Raw genomic sequence first — 24,139 nt, forward strand, 5'->3', positions numbered from 1 at the left:
AAGTGTTGCACATTTCGATGGGTTTCTTTCAGCTGACATAGTTTCCATTTGGGTCATGTGGTGTTAGATACCCCAGCGTGTGGTCATAGGGTGAAGAGCCCGGACGATTAGTGGGATTTTAGGTGTGGTGTAAAAATGACGCTGCAACTTTAAAAACGTTGTTGCTTTAAGGATTAACGTACAACCATACTTGGGCTGAGTTTGACACTGGTTCTCTTCAGTAATTAAAATAGCTTTAACACATGATAAGATCAAATGTCAGCTACACTGTGACAGTCGAGGGGCCACACTCAGATATATTTATTCGCTTGTTCTCTTTGTGTGATAAGAGTTTCCATCTGAATTTAACCCCTGTGTGGGGCTGATCTTTCATTTCATTTTATTTCAAGCTCAGATTCTTTGCCTTTGGCACATTTTCTGTGACGAGACTTCAAACCATTCCCACCGTCCTTATTAATCAACATGGTGAAGTGATTCTTCGCAAGGTGATGGGATAGGAAGAGTTTCAGAAAATGAGGCCTTTTGTCTTTATTGGAGAGGTCAGTGCAGACAGGACGGATGGGGGGAAGGCGAGGGGGGAATGACACACAGGAAACTGTGTTGGTCAGACCCAAAGACAGGCGTGGGCAGTGAGGACTCTCACCTTCAGACTCACTGTCTAATCAGTCTGACAGTGAGTCTGAAGACAGAGCAACCCAACACACGTTACTATGTTCATCATCATCATCATTGTTTATTTATATAGCACTTTAAAAACACACAAGGCTGACCAAACTGCTGAACAATAGAAACATAATAGATACCATAAGAATAATAAATACGATACAATAATAAACATAGCGAAAAACAATAAAATACAAGTCAGTCAACCACTGAGTCAAAAGCCAGTGAATAAAAATGCTTTTTCAATCTGGATTTAAAAACCAGCACTGATGTCGATTGCCTAATGTGAAGAGGAAGATTATTCCAAAGCTTAGGAGCCACGATAGAGAACGCTCGGTCTCCTCTCAGTTTCAGCCGTGATTTGGGGACTGAGAGCAACAGCTGCTCAGCTGACCGGAGCGAACGAGTGGGGACATAGGGCTTCAGCAGGTGCCAGACCATTTAAAGATTTAAAAACCAATAAAAGAACTTGAAAATGAATCCTAAATTCAATTGGAAGCCAGTGCAGGGAGGCCAAGAGTGATGTTATCACTAAGCAGGACATTAAATCAAATTAATGAGACACCAAAACAAGAGCTGGAGCCCAAGACAGCCATGAAGTCACAGTGTACACAAATACACAAGAAACACAGAAACCAGCTGGGTGGATGTGGCTCGGGAACCTTCTGTTACCTTGAACGTCGGTGTTTTGAACGCTGGCTGCTCCAGTCTGCTTGTATTTGTCCAAGATTTCCCCTCATATCTTGGTTATGGTTATTTTTTCTTTTATTAAACTGATCACACTCCTGTTCATGAATAGAAAAAAACCCCATCAGTGTATTTTCACTTAAACAAGCAGCTGTTTTTTTTGCATTAAAGTTATATAAAAATGTAACAGTGCAAATTCCTCGCTGACAGTTTAACCAAAAGGCATTTCCAGTGGAAAGTAGCCGACATATCCTCAGCATAACCATGTATAATATCCACAAAACCTGAGAAGGTTGGAGAGAAGGTAGGTGAACTCTGCTGGGATCTGCGTTTAACAAAGTGTCTAAAGACGAAACAAAGAAATCTTTCTGTAAATGTTCAGATGCACAGACTGGACTGAAAAAGAGTGAAAAAGCAGCTAACGTCCAAAAATAAGAAAACTTTGAAAGAACTCCAAAAAAACCTGGAGAACTTTTGCTCAAAAAACAGTTTTGTTTTTTTTAAATTACAAGGCAATCTGACAAAATGTCATCAAATGAGACTCAAGACTTCTGCAGGTCTCTGCCATGACTCAATTTTTTTTCTTAACAGCAGAAACAATTGTTCCTTTTTTACTTTGTTTCTATTTTCTCTTCTTGTTTTTATCTGTTGAACAACAAACAACATTCATGCTGATTCACATAATATCCTGTCTCTAATCTCTGGGATTTCCTCGTAGCTCTTTGATGCAAAGAACATCCATCAAACGCTCCAGCTTGTGCTCAACATCATCGTGAACGGTGAAGGTACTCTGACGAGAAAATACTCAGTCGACCTTTTGGTTGATTTGTTAAAGAACCCCAAAATAGCTGATTACCTAACAAGGTATGCAGATAATTCACAGCTCTTTTCCTGAATAGCTGCTTTAAAACTCTGCTGAAAGCCTTTGTCCATTTCCAGGTATCTCCACTTCTCGGCATGTGTGTCTCAAGTGTTAGGACTGCTGCATTGGAAAGACCCAGACCCTGCAGCCAAGGTGAGAGACGACAAATATGATAACCCACACCAGCTGTGCTTAACTCTGTAAGTTCCCAGTATTCCCTGAAACCATCACGTGTGACACAGTTTACATCAGACGTGAGGCAGCTGACGTCAACACTGACCTTCTTGTGGTAACAGAGACTTAAAAAAATAATAATAAAGCAACAAAGTGGGTCGCTCTTTGACAGTAAATTCCAGTGCGGTCCGCTCCAATCTCCTCAGGCTGACTCTCTTCTAGGCTCTCCTGACTGTTCCCTTTACATGTTGATGATGTGTCTTGTAAATCTGGATCCCTTTCCAGCAGGACGCTCCTCTTTTTCAGACAGTACCTCAGCTGCTCTCTCTCCTGACAGTCAGCTGTCCACCTCTGCATGGCCAGTCGAGCCAGCGCCGGCATTTGAGGCAGAGCTCGGAGCAGAGCGGGCAGCCAGGCTGAGCACGGAGCAGAGGTTGAAGGTCGCAAACTGACATCCACGTCTTCCAGAGAGCCCAGACCTCCTGCTGCAAACAGACTGCACCAACCGTTGTCTCCCACCAAGCTGTTGTAGGACAGATCCAGTGCACGGAGTGAGGAGAGACAGCCCCGTCTGCACACGGCAGCTGCACAGAGGAAGAGGACCCATTGATAACTGATCACTTTATGCCTGTTCACTTTACTGTTTTGTTCACAATGTTTCTGATGGAGACAAAAATAACACCGAATAGTTTCATTGTTTTGTTTTATACGACAGCTACAGATGCTGGCAGCATGAAATAAATGAAAGAAATATCAATTTCCTTCAGGCTTTACTTGTCTTAATATACATTTATGCAGCCTAATGATCCACTACAGACCAAAAAAGAAAAAGTATAATGTCATTGTGTGTTAGTTACCCAGATGTTGCATGTCATCAGTGGTGAGCTCGCAGCTGCAAAGACGGAGCTCGCTGACGACTGATGGCTGCAGAGCATCCAGCAGGAGCGCCAAGTGACCGCCAACCACTTTACACCAGGAAATATCCACCGTGCGCAGATAGGACACCGCCAGGGCTGATGCATAAACACAAAGTTTTCACCATTTCAGGCTAGAGGGTGGAAGAGGTATTCGGGGAGAATGACTTGAAGGAAAACTTCTATAAATAAACAAGTGTGTGTGTGTGTGTGTGTGTGTGTGTTACCCAGAGCAGTGAAGGACTCGTTGCTCATGTAGCAGCTGTTGAATGGCAGCCTCCTCATTTGTGTCGCAGGGAGGGCGGAGACCAGCAGGTGGACCACACCTCCCACTTCCTTATTGGATGACACATCAAGCTCGGTCAGTGCAGTGAGAGAGGGCAGCACCTGGACTGAAAAACAACGAGTCACATGACTGCTGCAGCGAGCATGCGATTAGTGTCCGGCGTGTGAGATTGGTAGCAACTGACTCAGAGCCTCTAGATCATCTCGCGTGAGGCAACACAGGTGGAGGTCGAGTCTCTCCAGGTGTGTGACGTGAGCCAGGTGAAAGGTGAGGCGGCTCAGTCCACCAGCTAGAAGCAGCTTTACAGTATATTAATCAGAACAATGCTGCTCTCTAATGTATCTTGGTAAAGTGCAGAAAAATCTAATGTTTTATATGATACAGTGTGATTTCAGTAACATATCATAATGGAGGCTTCAGCAAGTACTTACGAAGGAAATCTTTCCTCTGCTCTTCAGTTAGTTCATCAAATACCTCCCAAAACATCTGTATGGTGGGGTGGCGGTCATGATATCTCCAACCATAACTTGTGTTCTGAAAACAGTGAAAATGACTGTTATAATCATAGAGTTTGTAAGGTCAGGCATACACTATGTTGCCAAAAGTATTCCCTAACACATCCAAATCATTCAATTAATGTGTTCCAATCACTTCCATGGACACAGGTGTATTAAATCAAGCACCTAGGCATGCAGACTACTTCTACAAACATGTGTGAAAGGACGAGTCGCTCTCAGGAACTGAATGAATTCCAGCATGGTAATGTGATAGGATGCACCAGTGCAACAAGTCCAGTCATGAAATTTCCTCGCTATTAAATATTCCATAGTCAGCTGTTAGTGATATTATAACAAAGTGGAAGTAATTGGAAATGACAGCGAGTCAGCTGATGCTAAGGCTCATAGTGCACTTAAGTCACCAATATCTGCAGTCTGCTGTTGTTACAGATGTCCAAACTTCATTGGTTTCCATGGCTGAGCAGCTGCATCCCAGCCTTACACTGACAAACACAATGCAAAGCGTCAGATGGAGTGATTTAAGCATCTCAACACTGGACTCTAAAGCAGTGGAGATGTGTTTACTGGAGTGACGAATCACACTTCTCTGACTGGCAATCCGATGGATGTGTCAGGGTTTGGTGGTTGCCAGAAGTACTTGTCTGACTGCACTGTGCCAAGTGTAAAGTGTGGGCATGTGTGCACATGGCTGGGCACCAGTGCACAATACAAGGTCCATAAAGACATGGATGAGTGAGTTTGGTGTAGAAGAACTGGACTAGCCTGCACAGAGTCCTGACCTCAACCTGATAGAACATCTTTGGGATGAATTAGAGCAGCAACTGTGAGCCAGGCCTTCTCCTCCAACGTCAGTGTCTGACACCACAAATGCACCTCTGGAAGAATAGTCAAAAAATTCCCATAAACACACCTAAACCTTGTGGAAAGCTTTCCCAGAAGAGTGGAAGCAGTTATAGCTGCGAAGGGTGGGCTGACTATTATATTATACTATCATACAAAAGTCTGGATTAAGACTGAGATGTGACTCAAGTTCATATTTGTGTTAAAGCAGCCGACTGAATGCTTTTGACAGTATGCAGTACACAGTTATTGTGCTACAGGACAGCTGTGAAACTACAGCCTGTGTCTGTTTGGCTGACTGTACCTGTTTGAACTTTTCCCAGTCATGCACGTCCTGGCCGACCAGCACTCCCTGCAGCTCCTCTGGTCGAAACAGCCTCACCAAATCCTGCTCACACACCAGGAAGAAGCCTCGCTTGAACTCCTGGAACAGATTCTCCACTGATGTGTTGAAGGCATGATTCACATAGGCCTCCACAAACTCCTTCCTGTTTAGGAGGGAAAATGTTAAATTAGCAAACATTTCACAGAGACAAAGGTGCTGCAGATGAACCTCACAAACACTTCATGTTTTATATTTACCTCATATTAAGACCTACTAAGGACCTGATTGTTTTTAATTATGTCCTGATACATAAAACCTGAGAGCTCACATAACTGCATATGCTCAGAATAGACAGCACACATGGATACAAATTACTGCCTTGCAGCAGCAATCTTCAGACCATCACTATGAGTTCCATACAAGGTTACACTGTTCCTGTTATTAACAGCAGGGGGCACTATCAGCCACAGACTGGGAGCCAGATATGCTCTGCTGGTGCCTCATTGTTACAGAGGAAAGACTCTATAGTGAGAAACAGCTGAGGGGGAAACACTGATCTGGAAACGTCTGAGTGTTACAGAGGATATACATAGCACTGTGGTTCAGTGTCACACAATCACAAACAAATACAGCAAAGTACTAAAAAGGGTGTTGCCTCCAAAGATTGCTTTTACTGGTTTGGAGCTTAGGAGGCTTAATAACAACAGGCATGAATGAAGACAGATCAGAACAGCTGTTTGATCACAGCATCCAGTACCAACACAATCATCCACACTCAAGAGCCTGTTGGCTTCAGAGTCAGCAGCTGAATGTCTAAAATATCAAATGTCATTTTTGGTCCATCAGCTACAGCATGAACTGCTTAAAGTGAGAAGCAGCCTGAAGCCCGACAGATTCATCTTTCCAGACTGAAAATATCTCAGAGTGAACCGAGTGGTGCGTTTTCAGGGTGATCTCACAAAGTCAAATCCCTTTAATGATGTTCTGTCCTGTCTTCCTCTATCAAAAGCACACAAACACTATAAAACATTGTTTCGGTGCTTTGGGGTTTTGTTTTCTACACAGAGGTATAGCACGACTAGACCCTAAAGGCAGGCTGCTCACCTACAACCAGCTCACGAACATCTTTCCAATGGAGCTCGCTGCCTTTCTCGTGGATGAGGGTCACTGTGATCCTCCGCTGGATCCCCTGCAGCAAACATAACAGGAGCTCAGGATCACAGTGAGCACAGCTAGAGCAACATTACGCTTTAAAAGAAGATATTCAACTGTGTACAAAGGAAGCAGTTACCACTGTGTGAGTAATAAGGAAACAACATGTGCACCAATCCTGTACCTGGTGCAGCAGGTAGGTACCATGACAGGGCAGGCCTCCACTGTGATCCACGATGGCTGGGATGTACCTGTGCATGGAGGGAGGAGGTGACACAACATCCCAACTTATAATATTCTTCCTGGAGATCATTTTTATGGTTCCTTTAAAGCTTGTGCGTGAATATAACACTCCAGGTGGATACTCACTCTCCAGTGGGCTCCAGCTCGCTGATCTCAAACCAGACCAGCAGGTCGTACTTGCTGACACACTGACCCAGGTTGGATTTGGTGATGGTGTTCAACTTGGAGGCTGCAACTGGCACACACACACACACACGCACACACGCACACACACACACACACACACTCAACGTTAACAAGTGGGAATTTTTCTGGATTTAAGAGAAGGTGAATAAAAGTGAGCAGTATTTACTACATGCTTTGGGTGACTAAATGGAGGATGGATAGGTGACATGAAAACACTACTGACCCTTTATACTGAGCCAATAGCTCACACACTTCTATTAAATCTGTCTAAAGAGCCAGTAATCACAGAGGATAGATACTGGAAGAAAACTGAAATGTTAGGAGGAACTAAATCACACATTACAACACCAGTGGCAGCACCCTGCTGTCTCACACATCGGGATCACGGTCCTGTTGAAGCGGGCTAATTGCTAAAGCTCACAGTTGCATTCCTCTATATTCAATATGATGGAAAAAACTATTTTAACAAACAATTAAAAAATGAACAAGTAAAAGATCTACTATAGCCAAAAGAAGACCATTTACAGACTATAGCCCTGTGAACAAGTATTTGCCTCCTTTCTCATTTCCTATCTTATTCCATATTTGTCACACTTACACCTTTCACATCAATACATTTATAACATTAGACAACAATGTCTAATATTCAACGGCAGTTTTCAAGGGCAAAACGCTATCCAAACATACTTGGTCCTATATGAAAAAGTAATCACACAGAAAACCTGATACCTTGTGTGTCACCTCTGACACCAACAACTGCAGCAAGCGTTTGGTGCTAGAGGTCACATTTGGACTCTGGACCTCTGTGGAGTGTGCACATGATCTCATTACTGTCTAAAAATCCAAGGAGTGCTGAATCATTGAAAAATACACAGTAACAGGTGTGTAGCATCGCTAACTAGGTAGCAACAAGCCTCTAACACAGTGTATGTATGCTAGCGGCTAATCTAGCAAACAAATGAACAGAGTGCTTTTAGGTGTTGCACAAGGATAAGATGATAAACTGTGTGTCTTTTTTATAATGACCTGCTTCAATTTACCTTAATCCAAGGAGTGCTCAGTGTGGGTAAATCTGCCATGAGCAGATAAAGTGGATGAGTGGGACTAGGTAGGTGTGCCGAAAACAGGCAACAAAGCTGACGCTGAAGAGTGTGCTGAGAACATAGTGGCGCCGCCAGCAGGTTTCCGGCTAGCAGGAAGACTTTGCAGTAACACCTCCAACATTGGCAGTCCCATTTTGTGAAAGCCAATAAAAAAATAGCTAGGTTTCCATGTGTCATTTGTGTGGAACAATACTGCACAACAAGCTAAATAGATTTAAAAAAACGAAAAAAAAAATTGTTGAACAATAGAAGATAAATGTCCTTTTTTTCTATTTCCAACTGGCCGGCTGTGTGGTGCGCAGCCTTAAGAGGCCAGCATTCAGACCCCAGAGTTTAACGGCCAAGTTCGAGTCTCTGACGGTCGGTCTGCTATAGCGGGGTAGGCCGAGCGAAAGACGAAGCTCCGGGCTCCCCCTTTTTCTCGTTTCTCTTTTTTTCATTCACATTTATTTACATTTATTTACATTTATTTAGATATCAAGCTGCAAGTAAAAGCTCAGGGAAACACTTTTAAGGCGCCCTTTAAGGTACCCTATATATGTCCTTTCACATCTTATCACTTCATACAGTGCTATGGACCAGTCTACACCTGCTACTTTCTGCACAAGCTTTTATCACACAAGACCCGCTGTTTACAGGTAAGAAACACAGTGTCAGTAATGTTAAAGTGGCTGTGTGGAGTAGCACAACCACTGCTAATATAACACTTTTCACATGCATTTCTACATATTACAGTGTCTTTTACCGTCTTTATGGTGCTAGCTTAAAGTCATGCTGTAAATGTTAGCTTGTAGTCAAACATATTCTGACCATGTTAGGACAGAAATATTGGCTTCTATCATGACTAGTTAACAGAGATGTTAACTGCCCACGCGTTACTGTAATCCGATTACTTTTTTCAAGTAACGTGACACACTGTTTACAGCAACACTGTTTACAGCAACAATACTGCACAACAAGCTAAATAGATTTAAAAAAACGAAAAAAATTGTTGAACAACAGAAGATAAATGTCCTTTTTTTCTATTTTCTTCTGGCCGGCTGTGTGGTGCGCAGCGTTAAGAGGCCAGCATTCAGACCCCAGAGTTTAACGGCCAAGTTCGAGTCTCTGACGGTCCGTCTGCTATAGCGGGGTAGGCCGAGCGAAAGACGAAGCTCCGGGCTCCTCCTTTTTCCAGCTTTTTTTTTTTCATTCACATTTACACTGAAGCTGTGTTCACATTCATCCTTTAATCATGACAAAACGTGAGGAATCACACTGAGGTGAGACCTTGACAACAGACAAATCAGAAGCCGACACCAATGATAAGAAAGAAATTCATTTACAGACACGTGAAAAAGCAGTTTAAGCTTCTAGATCTGGATGATTACAACACATCATTATTTATTTAAAGCAACCCAAAATGCACAAATGACTATAACCAAGTACATCCTGTGATTCAGCAGCTGATGGAACCAACTTTAGCAGCAAAAACTTGAGTTAATCATTTTTTATTAGTGTTTCACAGCCAGAGATGGGCAGTAACGCGGGGTAAAGCGTTACTGTAATCCAATTACTTTTTTCAATTAACGAGTAATGTAAGGGGATTACTATTGCAAAAAAGGTAATTAGATTACTGTTACTTTCCCGTAAGCACGCTGCGTTACTGCGTTACTAAAAAATTTTTGGCCAGAGTGCCTCATGACAATAACAGCTGTGTGCAGATCAAGAATGGATAATCTATGGAGGAGTGCAGAGAGAGTATGACCGTGCAGCGTTTAAAGCGTGGAAGTACTGAGCTTACTTTGAGTTTGATTCCGTAAAAAGTGACAAAAACTTTTAGAAACTTCTTTTTACAGCGAAAAAACCCTTAACTTCAGAGCAAGCACCGAGTACGCTACTATGGGATTGGAAATTCACAGAGAGACTCGCGGATTCTTCCACAAATTTCTTCTAGTCAGGATGTTGCATATAATTTAATTTTTGCTTGATGCATAAAGTAAAAAGATTCAAACTAATAAAACAAGTTTTAAAAACAGACTTTTCCATTTGATTACATTTTGTATGATGGATGATGCAGAAAAAGTAGAATTGGGCTGAAAGATCTATTGCTTTATTACCTATTCAGGTCATAAATCATGTTTTTAAAAAGTAACTAAGTAATTAATTACTTTTGAAAATAAGTAATCAGTAAAGTAAGGGGATTACTTTTTAGGGGAAGTAATCAGTAATTAGTTACTGATTACTTTTATTCAAGTAACTTGGCCAACACTGCTAGTTAAGTTACTACCATAGTTAATACAGTTACGGGTAACATGATAGTGCTAACCCATAACCCCGAACTCTGTAATACTGTAAATGATGAGTGATTTAAGTTAACACTAAACATTCAACAGTGTCTCCTGAACATTTATAATCAGGTGTGAGTCTGGCTGCATTGACTTTTGAAGATGCAAATTTAGCATGATGGCTGATGGTGCTGTGTAAGCTTCTACTTACCTTCTACACTGTGTTTAACACACATTTCAGAATAGCAAAGAGGAGCACTGTTGCTTCATCCTTAATACTTTAGAGGAGAACTGGACTGCAGCTCAAAAGGTCCTTAATAGCTTTTTGTCCTCCCCGACCCTCAAAGCCAAACCAGCCATGAGAGCTGATGGGACAGGATTTGTAAAAGTGACATTATCAGAAAGAAAGGGGAGCAAGAATACTTGATATTTGCATTCTTTAGAGAAAAGTATTTGAAAAGGCTGTCTGCTGTTTTGGATTGATGTCGTTCTCCGGAGGCTCAAAGAAGTAGGGCAGTGTCACGGTCCTTTTGGCAGCAGAAAGCTGCTGAGTGCTGGAAAGAAGCACGGCCACACCAGCTGAAATGTCTCACTGACACAGAAGCTGTTGGCCATCCTCTGTGTTGCCACTGTCTTCACCCTGCTGTTATTAAGTGTCAATAACATACATTTCTATGGAGCTAAGCTTGATGAGCGATGCCTTGTTGGCTGACATTTATGTCTTTGAGCGTGTGAGAAGTTTAATAATTATAAAACCACATGAGTTTGACAAATGTCCTTTTAACCGTCAGCTCATAGTGAAGCACACTGAGCCACCCGGAGCTATAATATCAAAATAGAAGCTGCTACCTTTGTCAAGAGTGGCTGGATCTGAGTGCATACTACTTTCAGTTATTCAAATTTTGCTGAATTTGTTCAAAGTCCTGTCTATGTGCAGAGAGTGTCTTCCAGAGGAATGGTTCTGTGGGGATTGTGATGTTCTACATCACGAACATCAGCCACTCCACAGCAGAGAAAGTGTTATTGATGTTTTTAAAGCCATTCCTCCAACCACATGTATTATTAGAGTGGATGGTCAAAATTGCACCAATATACAAGATATTTCCTCATGAGATTCACTCAATTTTGGTTTTCATATGTGTCTACAGCCAGTTAGAAAGAATCTATTTAAGTGGTTTTCTCTTTCTTGGTAGCTTGCATTCTGCCAACAGTAAAGCTTTGAAACTGCTCCTGTGGGTTGCGTAAACTTCACAGTATCAGCAGGAAAAATCGTGATTTTAATCGACATTAATAGTAAACAGCAACCTGCTATTTAGGTTTCTGTGATGGATTTGAACATAGTGTGATGGAGCATGTTTTCTGCCCTTGCTGTACAATCAGAACATGGTATTGCTTTAACAGAAGTCATCTGTGAAGGCAGTGGTGTATTATTCATGTTGTTTCTTCTTCTTTTTGGTCCAAGGACGTTATGATGTGCACCAGGCGATACACAGATGTCAAACATGGCAGCAGCAGTGCAGCCCTGATTTAAAGGACCTGGTTAGGAGTGGATATTGGCCAGCATCTGTCAACATGTCTACTCTTTACACTTTAGACCTCTTGAGCTCCTTCCTGGAACTAAAAGTATTTTCTCCATGATTCTCCAGGGAAGCTTTTGCAAAACTGTTGGAGCGTGGTACTACAGTGGCTTGCAAAAGTATTCGGCCCCCTTGAACTTTTCCACATTTTGTCACATTACAGCCACAAACATGAATCAATTTTATTGGACTTCCACCTGAAAGACCAACACAAAGAAGAAGTGGACCAACACACGTGAGAAGTGGAAGGAAAATCATACATGATTCCAAACATTTTTTACAAATAAATAACTGCAAAGTGGGGTGTGCGTAATTATTCAGCCCCCTGACTCAATACTTTGTAGAACCACCTTTTGCTGCAGTTACAGCTGCCAGTCTTTTAGGGTCTGTCTCTACCAGCTTTGCACATCTAGAGACTGAAATCTTTGCCCATTCTTCTTTGCAAAACAGCTCCAGCTCAGTCAGATTAGATGGACAGCGTTTGTGAACAGCAGTTTCAGATCTTGCCACAGATCTGAGGGGGGCGAATACTTTTGCAAGCAACTGCAAGTGTGGGGGAAGGCTGAGTGAAGTATTTCTTTGATATTGTTTTTCAATAAGCAGATGCAAATATTTACTCCTCTGTTATGTTTCTGTACATACAGACTGGGCGTGCCAAAAGCGATGCACTGCAGCACAGCTTTCTGGATGAGGAAGAGCAGCTGTGCTGTGATGTCAGCTTCAGCTGCCCAGCATGCACACCTGAAATGTTGGCGGTTTCAGTTGATGGTAACAGAAAGCTATATCACTTTCAGCAAAAAGAAAGGTGCTCATTGTTGATGTTCTTTGTGTTTGTGCCTTCCATGGTTAGACTTTATTGTTTCTCTGATGTTGCTCTGATGACCATGACTTTTTTGATGCCGTTTTTTTGTTGAAACCAACTGTTGTCACCCTCTGCTGCTCAGTGTGCTGGCTGTTTTCTCGGGAATCTCAACCACAAGAAAGTTTATACGAACGAAGCTAAAAAACCTGTGACAGTTTGTGAAACGTCATTAGCAGCAGTGAAATAAGTTAGTTAGTGAAATGATAGAGGCTATTTTATGCTGGAAAAATTCTTCCAGCACAAAGTGGCCCAATAAACGGAATTTTTTAATACAGAAATACATCTAATGATAAAAAGCAGAGAATTCATTGTCTGTTTTCCATTGCAGAGCTGGGATGCTCGTCTCCTCATGGAGCGCTCTCGAGCTGTGAAGTGTCCAGATATCAGCGCTCACCTGGCTGGTACCAAGAAGGTTCAGCAAGTGCTCCCCAGACCTGGAGTCCTGGACAGATTCTTCCCAGACCAGCCTCAAGCTGTGCAGCAGATCCGAGCGACATTGGCTGACCTCTACACTCTAGACATGGTGAGACAAAGGGCACGGTTTGTTCATTGTTTGGAAAATTTGGCATTAGATAATCCTCACCTGGGTGTTGCTGTTCAGTGTAAGCAATATCATTTGCATTTTATTCCTCTGATTTATTTCTCTGTGGTTGCGCTGGTCTACAGGGTCCAGAGAGGGACAAAACAGTATCAGTGGCCTTGTCAGCAGCAGAACGGTTTGTCTTGAAGTCTCAGCGAGAAGGAGGAGGTACAGCGGGGGGATAGAAGCATCTTTAAACATGTTGAAAACTTCTGTTTGTTGCTCACCATTTGTTAAACTAGGGAAGTTTAAGCAGTGCATGTGTGGATCTGCACACACATGCAGCATTTTCTTGCATTCCATGTATGAGCTAGCCTCAGTCAAAACAGTGACGACACATACATGACTGCCTGCTGTTTTGCATTACTGTGTATCTACTGTGATTCATGCATGCTGTACTGTGACTGAGATAATAGTGTATATGAGACACACTTGACAACAACATTGATCAGGATGTGAAAAAGCTACCAGATACAAGTTGTCAGCAGGTTATGTCTGACTAACCACCCTGCCTTACATCACTCTGGGCTAATACTGTAAAAAGCAATCATTAGTTTTCTTTGTAATATCAGATCATTTGTTTTGATAAATACAAAGTCCAGTATCAGGGTTCATATGAGCTATTTTAGCAGTAATTTTACACTCCACTATGATAGTGTTTAGCTGTTAATCATGTTAGCAAGGAAGCTCGGGTTTGTAATTCATTCTTAATTTAGCCACGCTGCATGAATTTGGATGATACGATTTTTGAAAATGGCAGTTTCATTTATGGGGCGTTTATAAAATGGTATTTCTTAGGCTGGCTTTTAAGGAAGGAGAAAAGGTATGTATCAGTTGGCTGGGAAGAAAGATGGAGGTGGAAAGGATGTGCAAGCTATGGGACAAAGTTGCTGAGACTAGGTTAAAAAGAGGTGAGGATCAGTGAGCAGGAGTGTGGCTTTGTGCTGAAAAGAGCACAACAGATTGTCTGGAGAGAAGGTGAAGGAAAGTCAGCTGAAGCAAGACAGTTTGTGGAGTTTGTGTTGGACTGTATGTTATGCTGGGAGCCTGGGGATTAGTGCACTTTGATTCCAAGTTAATACTAGCTAGTGTTTCTCACTGGTTTTTGGGTGGTGGAGTAAAAGGGATTGGTTGGTGGCTGTTTCTAATGTTAGCCTTTTCTTGGTTTTCTTACAGGCAGGGTAAAGACATGGTGATGAATGAGTGTGTGGGCCGTCTGCTGAGGACCAAGAGCTCAGGACAGTCAGACGGGGGCGTCGCAGCAGGAGTCACCGTGCTCGACAACCCTCTGCTGTCCTGAGATGTCAGACTCCTGCCTGCACATACAAACCACACTGAAGTCAAAGTTCCACCTGCACCTCCACCTGTTCTTGCAACAGCATGAAAACTGACAGAGGTGAGACAGCAGAAAAGTTCTTGTCTATTTTATTATTTTTTTTACTAAGTTAAGGAATTAAGTTAAGAAGAGTGATTAAATAAATAGTTTCTTGCATTTTTGATTTAATGATTGTGTTTAGGATTATTTCAGAAACATGTTTAGAGGATCTTTGTAAGCCTGTATTTACTTTAAAAGAAGGGAAGCACTTCTTCATCCTACAGAAAAGGTGACACATTACAGATGAGTTCATAAAAAGTGTCTCTGTCACTCTTTCAAGGCTCTGTCACTTTTTCTTTTTTACTGGAACAGCATGGTAAAGTAGGCCTAGGCTGCCATCTTGTGGCAGTGTGTTGTTACTACAACATATGAAATTGTGTTTCTATTGGAAATATAATTCAGCGCCACTGAGCCGCTCTCTCAGTTACAAACTGAACCTGTTTCTTAGACATATAAATCACTAAGTACAGTGAAGCTTTTGGTTTTGTAAAAGTGTTTCTTATTCTAAATGCATGTTGATTTTTATCAGGGTGAAGAGCAGTTAGCAGTGCATTCATGGACATCTTTAAACTATTAATTGAAGAATCTTTGGTCATGATGGCATGAACTAGAAGCGCGAGCTCCAGGTGAGACTGCACAGAACAACAAGTGTCCTTAAACTGCATCAACTGATGACGTCTTACAATTTTATTCCACTGTGTGTTTTTATCATTGAATGTTTCTGTCTTTGTGTACATGTAACGCAGACACTAAAGCTGAGCCAGAACTTCATGCTGAAGAGAAGGATTCTTTTAAAATGCATGGGGGAGCAAGCGAGTCAGATACCAAGGGCACGAAGATGAAGCAGGTCTGATCGGAAACCGTTTATTTCCAGGCCAGGGAGCACAAATAAAAACACCCTTAAAAGGTTCCCTCCTGCTCAACCGCGTCACTCCCTACGGAGAGAAGATCTACATGACCTTATCTGCGTATCTGGAGGTCAGCCGCTGCTCCGCCGTGTTGTACCTGTTTGTACGTGTTTTTAAGTCTCTTGATGTCATCGTGTCTAACACACACCCTTTATCTCCTCTCTGCAGCTGGACCATTGCATCCAGCCTGCCATTATCACCAAAGACATCTGCACGGTCTTTTACTCCCGAGACGCCAAGATTTCCCCACCCCGTTCTCTCAAGAACCTCTTTGGGACTGGATACTCCAAAACTGCTGACTGGTAAATCTGGGCTGCTGCACTGTGGCCATCTCTGTTTCACAATCAAAGATATCTGCCCTGTTACAAAGTTTCCTTGTTCAAAACTTCTGCTTCATTATAGCAACCGAGTGACTGGGATCTACGAGCTGAGCTTGTGTAAGATGTCTGACACTGGAAGCCCAGGTGAGCGGCCATGAAACATGTTTAAAGAACGGCAGCTGTTTTATCATAATTCTGTGGAGAGCTTCATCCTAATGAGGGCTCATGTCCTGAGCAGGGATGCAGAGGAGGAGGAGGAAGGTCCTGGACACATCAGTGGCTTATGTGCGTGGAGAGGAGAACCTGGCCGGCTGGAGGCCCAGAGGAGATAGCCTCATCCTAGAGCACCAGTGGGAGCTGGAGAAGATGGAGCAGCTGCAGGAGGTGGGGCCTTAAAAGATTCATAAAGAAATAAATCTGTTTAATATCGTAGAGGGAAAAATGACTTTTCAACTCAAAGACCAAAGTGCTATTCTAAAAAGTTTTTTCTTAGAGTACAGACGTTACATGACTAACCTCCCCTCTTCTCCCCACCTCACATTCGCCCCCATCTTTCGTCCAGGTGGAAAAGACCCGTCACCTTCTGGGAGAGGCGGCTCCCGTGGGAACAGCTCCCACCACCAAGTCCCTGAGTGAGTCTCTGTCCCCCAGCGTGAGCTCCGGCACTCTGTCCACGTCCACCTCCGTCTCCTCGCAGATCTCCAGCACCACCTTTGAAAGCGTGAGAAGGAGCTGGCCACCAAGGTGAGAAAAACGTGGGCTTAGTGGGCGTTCTTGTTGCTGCCTTCTTCCTTCTCTGCTCGGAGCTGATCGGTCTTGTTCCTGTTGTGTTGTAGTGCCTGCGCCTTCTGACACACATCTTCAATACTGAATACAAGCAGCTGGTGAACAGCATCAGTGACTGCAAGGTGAGAAATAATACAAAGAAATAAAAAAATAGCCTTTCTGTGTCACATCAGGGAGTTCCTATATTGACGTCTACCTCATCCTGCTGTTGTTTCACTTCAGCTTTCTCTCATCTCACCGATCGGACGTGATCCATCCGTGACGAGCTTCAGCAGTGCCACCCTCACCCCTTCCTCTACCTGCCCCTCTCTCTCGGACTCCCGCTGTGGCTCCATGGGCCAGAAGTAAACATATTTTTAGGAACATTGACCTCGATCTGCAAACGGTTATTGACAGGTTATCCATTTGATTCTAACTTGGTGTGATTTGTGTTAAAGGACCCCTGAGAACAGCTCACGTGCCTCCAGTCCCTCCTGCTCAGACTGTGAAAACTTCCCGATGGTTCCCACTCTGGAGACCTCCTACCTTGCGCGGGCTGCAAAGAACGAGTTCCTGAACTTGGTGCCTGATATTGAAGAAATGCGACCAGGGTGAGTAATGCCATATTAACCCAAATACTGTCACTATGACATGTGTCTCACAGACCAAATGTAAGTCGACACTCATGTTCTCTAGTTCAAGCAGAAATGATGTGGATCGATTCAAATTCCTGAGCCTGGATGATTTCAGCTGGAAACAAACCAACTCTGCTTCTTCCTCAGATAATTCAATTCAATTCAATTCAATTTTATTTATATAGCGCCAAATCACAACAAAAGTCACCTCAAGGCGCTTCATAGATACAGAGAAAAACCCAACAATCATATGACCCCCTATGAGCAAGCACTTTGGCGACAGTGGGAAGGAAAAACTCCCTTTTAACAGGAAGAAACCTCCAGCAGAACCAGGCTCAGGGAGGGGCGGGGCCATCTTCTGTGACCGGTTGGGGTGAGAGAAGGAAGACAGGATAAAAGACATGCTGTGGAAGAGAGACAGAGGTTAATAACAGATATGATTCAATGCAGAGACGTCTATTAACTCATACTGAGTGAGAAAGGAGACTGGAAAGGAAAAACTCAATGCATCATGGGAATCCCCGGCAGGCTACATCTATTGCAGCATAACTAAGGGAGGATTCAAGGTCACCTGGTCCAGCCCTAAATATATACTTTACCAAAGAGGAAAGTTTTAAGCCTAATCTTGAAATCTTGTCTTCTGAATCCAAACTGGAAGCTGGTTCCACAGAAGAGGGGCCTGAAAACTGAATGTGTTCACTGACCGGTGTTGCCAGCTTTGGTGGCTCGTCTCCCGCTCGAAGAGGACCAAAAAGAGAACAATACAGTGTTCAGCTGCCTGGCTGTGCTCTACACACACAGCCCTGCTCTGGTACAGTAAAAACCACATTTACATTTGTTTACATTTCCAATGTAGAGGATGAGTTTAGATCACTGTGGTCCAAGCTTGTCGTCAGTTATAGAAACTGGATGTTGCACAGGAAAGTGTGTTTCCTTACATTTATTTTGTGTTGACAGAAGTCTTTGATTCATATTGATTATTAAAGCGGGCTTTAACATGTGGAGAAACACGTGTGCTCTTGCTCCTTCAAACGGTTTTCTTCAGAGATTTCTCACTGTTTGTACACATGCTGAGTGGCTAGTTTTGAAAACACTTACTTTACCTTTACTACTCTGCTCAGAAATGCAACCTGTGACCTTACACAGCCCAAAAACTTATCCTAAAACATAAATTAACAAGGACAGAAGCTTTTTACAAATGCTTCAACAGTGTAATTCTAACAAGGTATGCAATACATCTAATGTCAGTTCAGAGGTATGAAGTGATGACACTTTGACATCACTGAATAAAAGCAGTCTTGTCATAATAAGCTTTGCTGTGGACAGTTGGCGCGTTAAACTTTTTCTTATAAATAAAAAAGGTAATCAGATGTTAAGTTTGTTCAGTTTTAGTTGTTCTCATCGTGTTGCTCCTCAGATCTCCCGTTGTCCCTGAGCCTGACTAAAGCTCGGCAGCTTGTTTTCAGGGCATGGCAATGCAGATATGAGCTAAATGTGACACAGCAAAGAAAAATCAGAATCAAGAAACCCTGAGCTGACTTACATGGCTGCAGACGTGACATTAAGAGCCTCACAGATCAAAAAAGTATGGGATTTAAACTGCTTCTAGACCTGCACACGTCTGTTTCCAGGGCAGGATACCCATATGGAAAAGATATATATAAATCTTATAAAGTTTGTATCTGTCTTGTGTGAAACTTGTATGAAAAGCATATAAGTGTGAAAACAGATATAAGATCCCTTGAAAAATTATATAATGAAACTTGTATGTTTTGGATACTTACTAAAACAATGTATGAAAGTAATGCGAAAGTGGCCACTTTCATGAGTAAATCATGTAAGCCTTATATGATTTACTCATGAAAGTGGCCACTTTCATGCCCAGTAATCAGTAATTACAAGTTTTTACTATTTCTTTTCCGTATGGGTATCCATTCCAGTGCAGCAGAAGGAGCGGTCAGTGTGGACCTCGGTGCTGTACAGGACCTCCTGGAGCTGCTTGTCTCCTGGCATCTGGGCTTTCACTCGTATCTGAAGGACAAAATAGGAAAATCAAGTTGCTCTCACTGTCACCTGATTTCCACAGACTGCCATCTGACCACATCCCTGCAGTTGGATCCCACCGCCGTACCTCTAGGATGGGTCTTCTTGGTGTCAACCCAAACCACCCTCTCCTTCAGCTCTGAGCTGAATATATACACATGATTGCTTCTTAAAAAACAAACAAAAACAAAAAAACGTCCCCACACGGAGTGAGACTCAGTCTTGGATGCCCAGATCAGCCAGTGTGGTGTCCAAGAAAGGGAAGGGTTGGTTTGCCAAGTTGGGCTGTACCTCGATGGGCAGTGTCACCAACATGGGGATATCCTGCTCCAGTCTGACGCGCAACATCTTGTTGTGGGACCCCGGGAGCTTCCTGTCTGCCGATCCGCCTCTCCGTCGGCCTGCTCCACAGTCGCCGCCTCCTCCAGAGAGCGTTTTGTGTCGTCTGCTGCCAGCTTGACTTGCTGATCTTTATCTCAGGAGGCAGTGGGTTTTTACCCTCTCCCCCTTTGATTCTGTGCGTTATCGTTTAAAACTCGCTATCTGCATCTTTTGGCTCCAGCACGTCTTTATTGTTAGAGTTGTTGCTTGCTGTGTTCTTCTGCAGGGTGCTGATGATTCATTGTTCTGCTTCTTCTGATGGTAAACGCCTCTGGAAAGCCTGAATATGTGAGCGCGTCTGATTCATACAGAGTTCTGCTCTGCCCCCCCGGACTGATATATGCAGCCAGTGTGAATGTGTGTTATGTATCACTCACATGTTAGGTTCATTAGACTGACACAAGGGTGATGCACGGATGTTGGTGTTTTTAGGGCCAAGTGTGAAAGTGGAAGAAAGACAATTTCTTTTGAAATGTTAAAAGAATGTTGGAAATTTGATCAGAATACAGTAAAAATGAGAGAAACAGATATTTTTCTCAGATCATTGTGTTAAATTGTCATAATCGCCATGTTCTCTTTAAGACTATCAGCTCTACTCTAAACAACCCTGAAAGCCTCTGCTGACACGTGTCATCAGTTCCTTTCTTTCTTTGTAAACAAGGTCGAGTCTGTCAGGTCAGCAATAGTACTTCCTACAGATGACCCATCAGTGTTTATTCCATGACTGTAAACATGTTTCCATTTGTCACTTCAGTCTTTACTCTGAAATACAGGAAATGACATCATGGCTCAAAATCTTTGTCGTTCAAACAATTCTTTATTTAACAATATTTTAACTTTATTTAACAAAATACATTCAATAAAAACTTGAACAACAGAAAACTGATTTTTAATCCAACCACTGAAAAAAAAGGTAACGACTGAACACAAACAGAAGAACAATTTATAAAGATTAAAATGGAACTACAGGAAGTTTGATTCACAGCCTCATTTGAACTTTAACTTAAACTTAAGGAGAGCCGACCTGAGCTCTGTGGAGCCTGATCTCCAGGGTTTTAAGTTGGACTCTGAAACCAGAGGATGTTTCTCTCTCTTCAGAGTCACTCTGATCCTGTGATGGGAACGATTTCAGCCCTGCGTGATCGCGCTGATGTTTGCACAGAGCAGATGATGAAGTGAATGTTTTGGCACAGTGGTAACAGTGAAACAGTTTAGTAGTAACGTGGGATCGTTTGTGTGCAGAGTATGAACTGAGATTACTGAAGCTCTTGTCACACTGCTCACAGCTGTAGTTTCCTTCCATGTGTGTACGTTCATGGTTGCTACGATGACCTGACTGTGAGAAGCTTTTGTCACAGTGTCTGCACTTGTATGGTTTCGCTCCTGTGTGGACTCGTTTGTGTCTTTTAAGGTGACCTGCAGTGGTGAAGGATGACCCACACTGATCACAGAGGTGCTTTTTGACCCCACTGTGAAAGAGTTCATGTTGTTTTAACTCAGCTGATGTGGGGAAGCTTCTCCCACATTCTTTGCAGTATTTCAGTTTGTCTCCAGTGTGTTTACGTTGATGTATTTTTAGGCCGGCTTGCTGACTGAAAGTTTTTCCACAGATGTCACAACGAAAGTCTTTCCCACCACCACAGCGATGACAGGGTTGAGAAGTGGATCCATCTGTGTCGCTCTGCTTCTAAACAAAGACACAAAGACAGTGTAAGTCAGTCCTTCAACACTTTTATCCTGAAAGTCGCCTGAAATAAAGAGCATCTCTGCAGACGTCCAATTACATTTTACTGTTTCAATTAACACACTCAGTTTACTGGGCTACAATAACTACAATACTACCACCATAATACTACAGCAATACTTATTTAATATTACAGTAACATCTGACTTACACTTAAATGAAATGAAAACCTGAGTAATGGCTCAGAGCTACTCTTCGGTGCAGTAGAAGTGCTAACATGCTAACACAATTTAATGAGCAGACTTGTTCCAAACAGTCAGACTGAACTTACAAGATAAAAATAAAAATACAAACCTCACAGTAACTGCACTTGTAGAGTCTCTTTCTGGTGTGGATCTGTTGGTGTTGTCTCAGGTACTGTGGAGTTTTAAAAGTCTTCTCACACAGGTCACATTGATAAGGTCTCTCCTCAGTGTGGGTAAACATGTGGTGTTGTAACTGTGCGTCTGTTGTAAAGTATTTGCCACACTGATCACACCAGTACACATCTTCTCCAGAGTGAATGCGTACGTGTATATTTCGGTACCCTAGCTGGCTGAAAGTTTTTCCACAGATGTCACAGCTGTATGCCTTAACTCCAGAGTGGGTAACTAGATGACTCTGTAAGTGGCTACTTCGAGTAAAAGCTCTGCCACACTGATCACAGCTGTAAGCTTTAACTCCACTGTGGACGACTTGGTGTGTTTTTAGGGCATTCTTCCAGGAAAACGACTTTCCACACAAGTCACAGCTGAACGGTCTCTCTCCAGTGTGGATGAGCTGATGTTGTTTTAGTTTAGACTTCCAGGTAAAATCCTTCCCACACTCGTCACAGGTGTTTTTTTTCTCTCTCTTTCTTCTGTGAGGTTTGTCGGCCTCCTGAGAGCGCTGACTTCTCGGTCCATGTTGGTCCTGCAGTGACAGAGATACAGAGTCAGTGAGTGAAATGCAGTCATTAAACAAACTGAAGCTTCAAACTCCCTCCATTAACACTAGTTTTAAACCTGAAGGTGGAGTGTGGCACCAAACACCACCAGAACCTGAACGACTGCAGGTGCTGATAAGTTGCGGTCGCGGTATTTCAACATCTAGTTAGCAATACAGAAGACGAGCGAGAATAAATGGAGTAATATTTTTTATGTGGCAGGTAATTTCAAATGCAGCGATTCTATCAGCCCAACAAACATCAGTAAACACACAAACTGTTTGTGTGCAGTTTGTCTCACAATGTGATGTAAAGACTGCAGTAAAATCCTCTGCAGGTTAGTGCAGGATAAGCAGGCAAGTTTACTGTAATGTGATGGATTTAAGTAAAGAACAGTGTGTGACTGGTGCACAGTGACTGTGGTGCTCATGTCAGAGTTAGATTACATCAAGTGTAGCAAAGATTAACTTAAACTTAAGCTCATGATGCTGACATTCATTCACTGAGCTCCACCCACATACCAACAGTTTAGTGTCTAATATAAAGACAGTGTACTGTCAGTGTAGAGAAAGGAAATCAGCCAGGACAACTCATGAAACATCTGCAGACATCTGGATGAATTCACAGAGAGCAGCAGGTCAGCTGATCACAGCCTGTACATTAAAAAAATCTACTGGAGCTCTCAATAGAAATGATTGTGAGCTGTGACCCTTTTCCCCACACTGAGCCACTACAGCTGATTTTAGGGTTGAATCCTGCTGAATCCCACTTTAACATCTTCCTGCTCATTTTGATGTTTAGAGGCAACGTCACCGTCTAAGATGTAGGCATTGTATACATTGTATACATTATTTCTACATTACATTAATATTGCACAAGGTTCATTTAGTTTAGCATAAAATATACATATCAGTACTTCAGCTTTTAATGGAGTATTTCTTAACACTAGTATCTGTCACCTTCTGTTTTGAGCTCATTGTTTTCTCTGCAGTGGCTGAGCTGAGTCCAAGTAGCTGAAATTTCCTCTGCTGCTCCGTCAGACTCTTCTCCTCCTCCTGATCAGCTGGGACACAAAACAGAACTTTGTTAAGCTCCACACTGCACTGAAGAGTCAAAGTGTCTCATATGTTCATCTGAGAACACACAGAACACATTTTAGCTTCCCTGGGTGGACAACTTGTTTGAAACAAACACAAAAGGTTTGAGCACCGATACCAAATTCAGCAGTATGACACACCAGTACCAGGAGAGCAATTCCTCTTTAAAATATGCCCTGGCCAAGAAAAAACCCGACAATATACGTGTGCCATGAGAAATGATAGATAGATAGATAGATAGATAGATAGATAGATAGATAGATAGATAGATAGATAGATAGATAGATAGATAGATAGATAGATAGATAAAATTTGTTTCAAATATGCAAATATAATTGAAATAACAACAGAAAAAAACCAACTTAAAAATCATCAAGTAGGTGGTAGGCCTAAACTTATTTTCAGAATAATTACATCTAAGACTTTGTTTCATTGTAAGATTATAACACTGACGGCAATATAATTGTTTGTTGTTCAGCAGAACAGTGTCCAGTATGTTGGCTGTTATACTTTGTTGTGCTTGAAAATAAAAGTTGGGCTGATTTTAACATCATTACAAAAAGTGTTGTTAATTATTTCTAATCATATTCAGGTTACCACAAATAGTTTTTTCATTTAGTTGAACTTGTTTGTCAGTAGGTAAACAATTAAAATTGTACAGTCAGAAATATCAAGTTATTCTTAATACTGCAGACTTGCAATGTGTAAGTTGTCCTAACAGTCATCTT

The 24,139-nt window shown here is 42.4% G+C and overlaps 4 protein-coding genes across 4 annotated transcripts; 1 reads left to right on the plus strand and 3 right to left on the minus strand.

Moving 5' to 3' along the window:
• Positions 1-2,512: 2,512 nt before the first annotated feature.
• LOC146611707 (leucine-rich repeat-containing protein 31-like) lies at positions 2,513-5,467 on the minus strand. Its single transcript, XM_085343355.1, has 5 exons — positions 5,249-5,467; positions 4,018-4,120; positions 3,528-3,692; positions 3,244-3,399; positions 2,513-2,970 (listed from the first exon to the last, which is right to left on the minus strand). The coding sequence occupies exons 1-5, from the start codon at positions 5,465-5,467 to the stop codon at positions 2,513-2,515; spliced, it is 1,101 nt and encodes a 366-aa protein (XP_085199481.1).
• Positions 5,468-6,347: 880 nt separating this feature from the next.
• LOC146611708 (kinesin-like protein KIF1B) lies at positions 6,348-7,227 on the minus strand. The gene is made up of 4 exons (XM_085343547.1): positions 7,224-7,227; positions 6,791-6,899; positions 6,606-6,672; positions 6,348-6,458 (listed from the first exon to the last, which is right to left on the minus strand). Exons 1-4 carry the CDS (start codon positions 7,225-7,227, stop codon positions 6,348-6,350), a joined length of 291 nt encoding a protein of 96 aa, XP_085199673.1.
• Positions 7,228-12,945: 5,718 nt separating this feature from the next.
• Positions 12,946-14,435, plus strand: LOC146611709 (glutathione synthetase-like). The gene is made up of 3 exons (XM_085379262.1): positions 12,946-13,182; positions 13,326-13,407; positions 14,416-14,435. The coding sequence occupies exons 1-3, from the start codon at positions 12,946-12,948 to the stop codon at positions 14,433-14,435; spliced, it is 339 nt and encodes a 112-aa protein (XP_085235388.1).
• A 6,240-nt stretch (positions 14,436-20,675) lies between these two features.
• LOC146611710 (uncharacterized) lies at positions 20,676-23,372 on the minus strand. The gene is made up of 3 exons (XM_085343356.1): positions 23,274-23,372; positions 21,705-22,301; positions 20,676-21,353 (listed from the first exon to the last, which is right to left on the minus strand). Exons 1-3 carry the CDS (start codon positions 23,289-23,291, stop codon positions 20,676-20,678), a joined length of 1,293 nt encoding a protein of 430 aa, XP_085199482.1. The 5' UTR covers positions 23,292-23,372.
• Positions 23,373-24,139: the final 767 nt, after the last annotated feature.

Source organism: Diplotaxodon limnothrissa, linkage group LG19 (genome assembly GCF_057381915.1).
Source record: "Diplotaxodon limnothrissa isolate DT_005_m linkage group LG19, D_limnothrissa_male_GT1.1, whole genome shotgun sequence".
Lineage (NCBI taxonomy): Eukaryota > Metazoa > Chordata > Actinopteri > Cichliformes > Cichlidae > Diplotaxodon > Diplotaxodon limnothrissa.

Coding starts and splice junctions, on each gene's coding strand:
- LOC146611707 (XM_085343355.1), bottom strand. CDS start 5,467: ATGTTTGCTAATTTAACATTTTCCCTCCTAAACAGGAAGGAGTTTGTG. Junction 4,121..5,248: donor ACTGGGAAAAGTTCAAACAG/GTACAGTCAGCC, acceptor CACTGTTTTCAG/AACACAAGTTATGGTTGGAG. Junction 3,693..4,017: donor GCAGAGGAAAGATTTCCTTC/GTAAGTACTTGC, acceptor GTTGTTTTTCAG/TCCAGGTGCTGCCCTCTCTC.
- LOC146611708 (XM_085343547.1), bottom strand. Junction 6,673..6,790: donor GAGCTGGAGCCCACTGGAGA/GTGAGTATCCAC, acceptor CTCCATGCACAG/GTACATCCCAGCCATCGTGG. Junction 6,459..6,605: donor GTACCTACCTGCTGCACCAG/GTACAGGATTGG, acceptor TGTTTGCTGCAG/GGGATCCAGCGGAGGATCAC.
- LOC146611709 (XM_085379262.1), top strand. CDS start 12,946: ATGATAAAAAGCAGAGAATTCATTGTCTGTTTTCCATTGCAGAGCTGG. Junction 13,183..13,325: donor ACCTCTACACTCTAGACATG/GTGAGACAAAGG, acceptor GCTGGTCTACAG/GGTCCAGAGAGGGACAAAAC. Junction 13,408..14,415: donor GTCTCAGCGAGAAGGAGGAG/GTACAGCGGGGG, acceptor GTTTTCTTACAG/GCAGGGTAAAGACATGGTGA.
- LOC146611710 (XM_085343356.1), bottom strand. Junction 21,354..21,704: donor ACAAGTGCAGTTACTGTGAG/GTTTGTATTTTT, acceptor GTCTTTGTTTAG/AAGCAGAGCGACACAGATGG.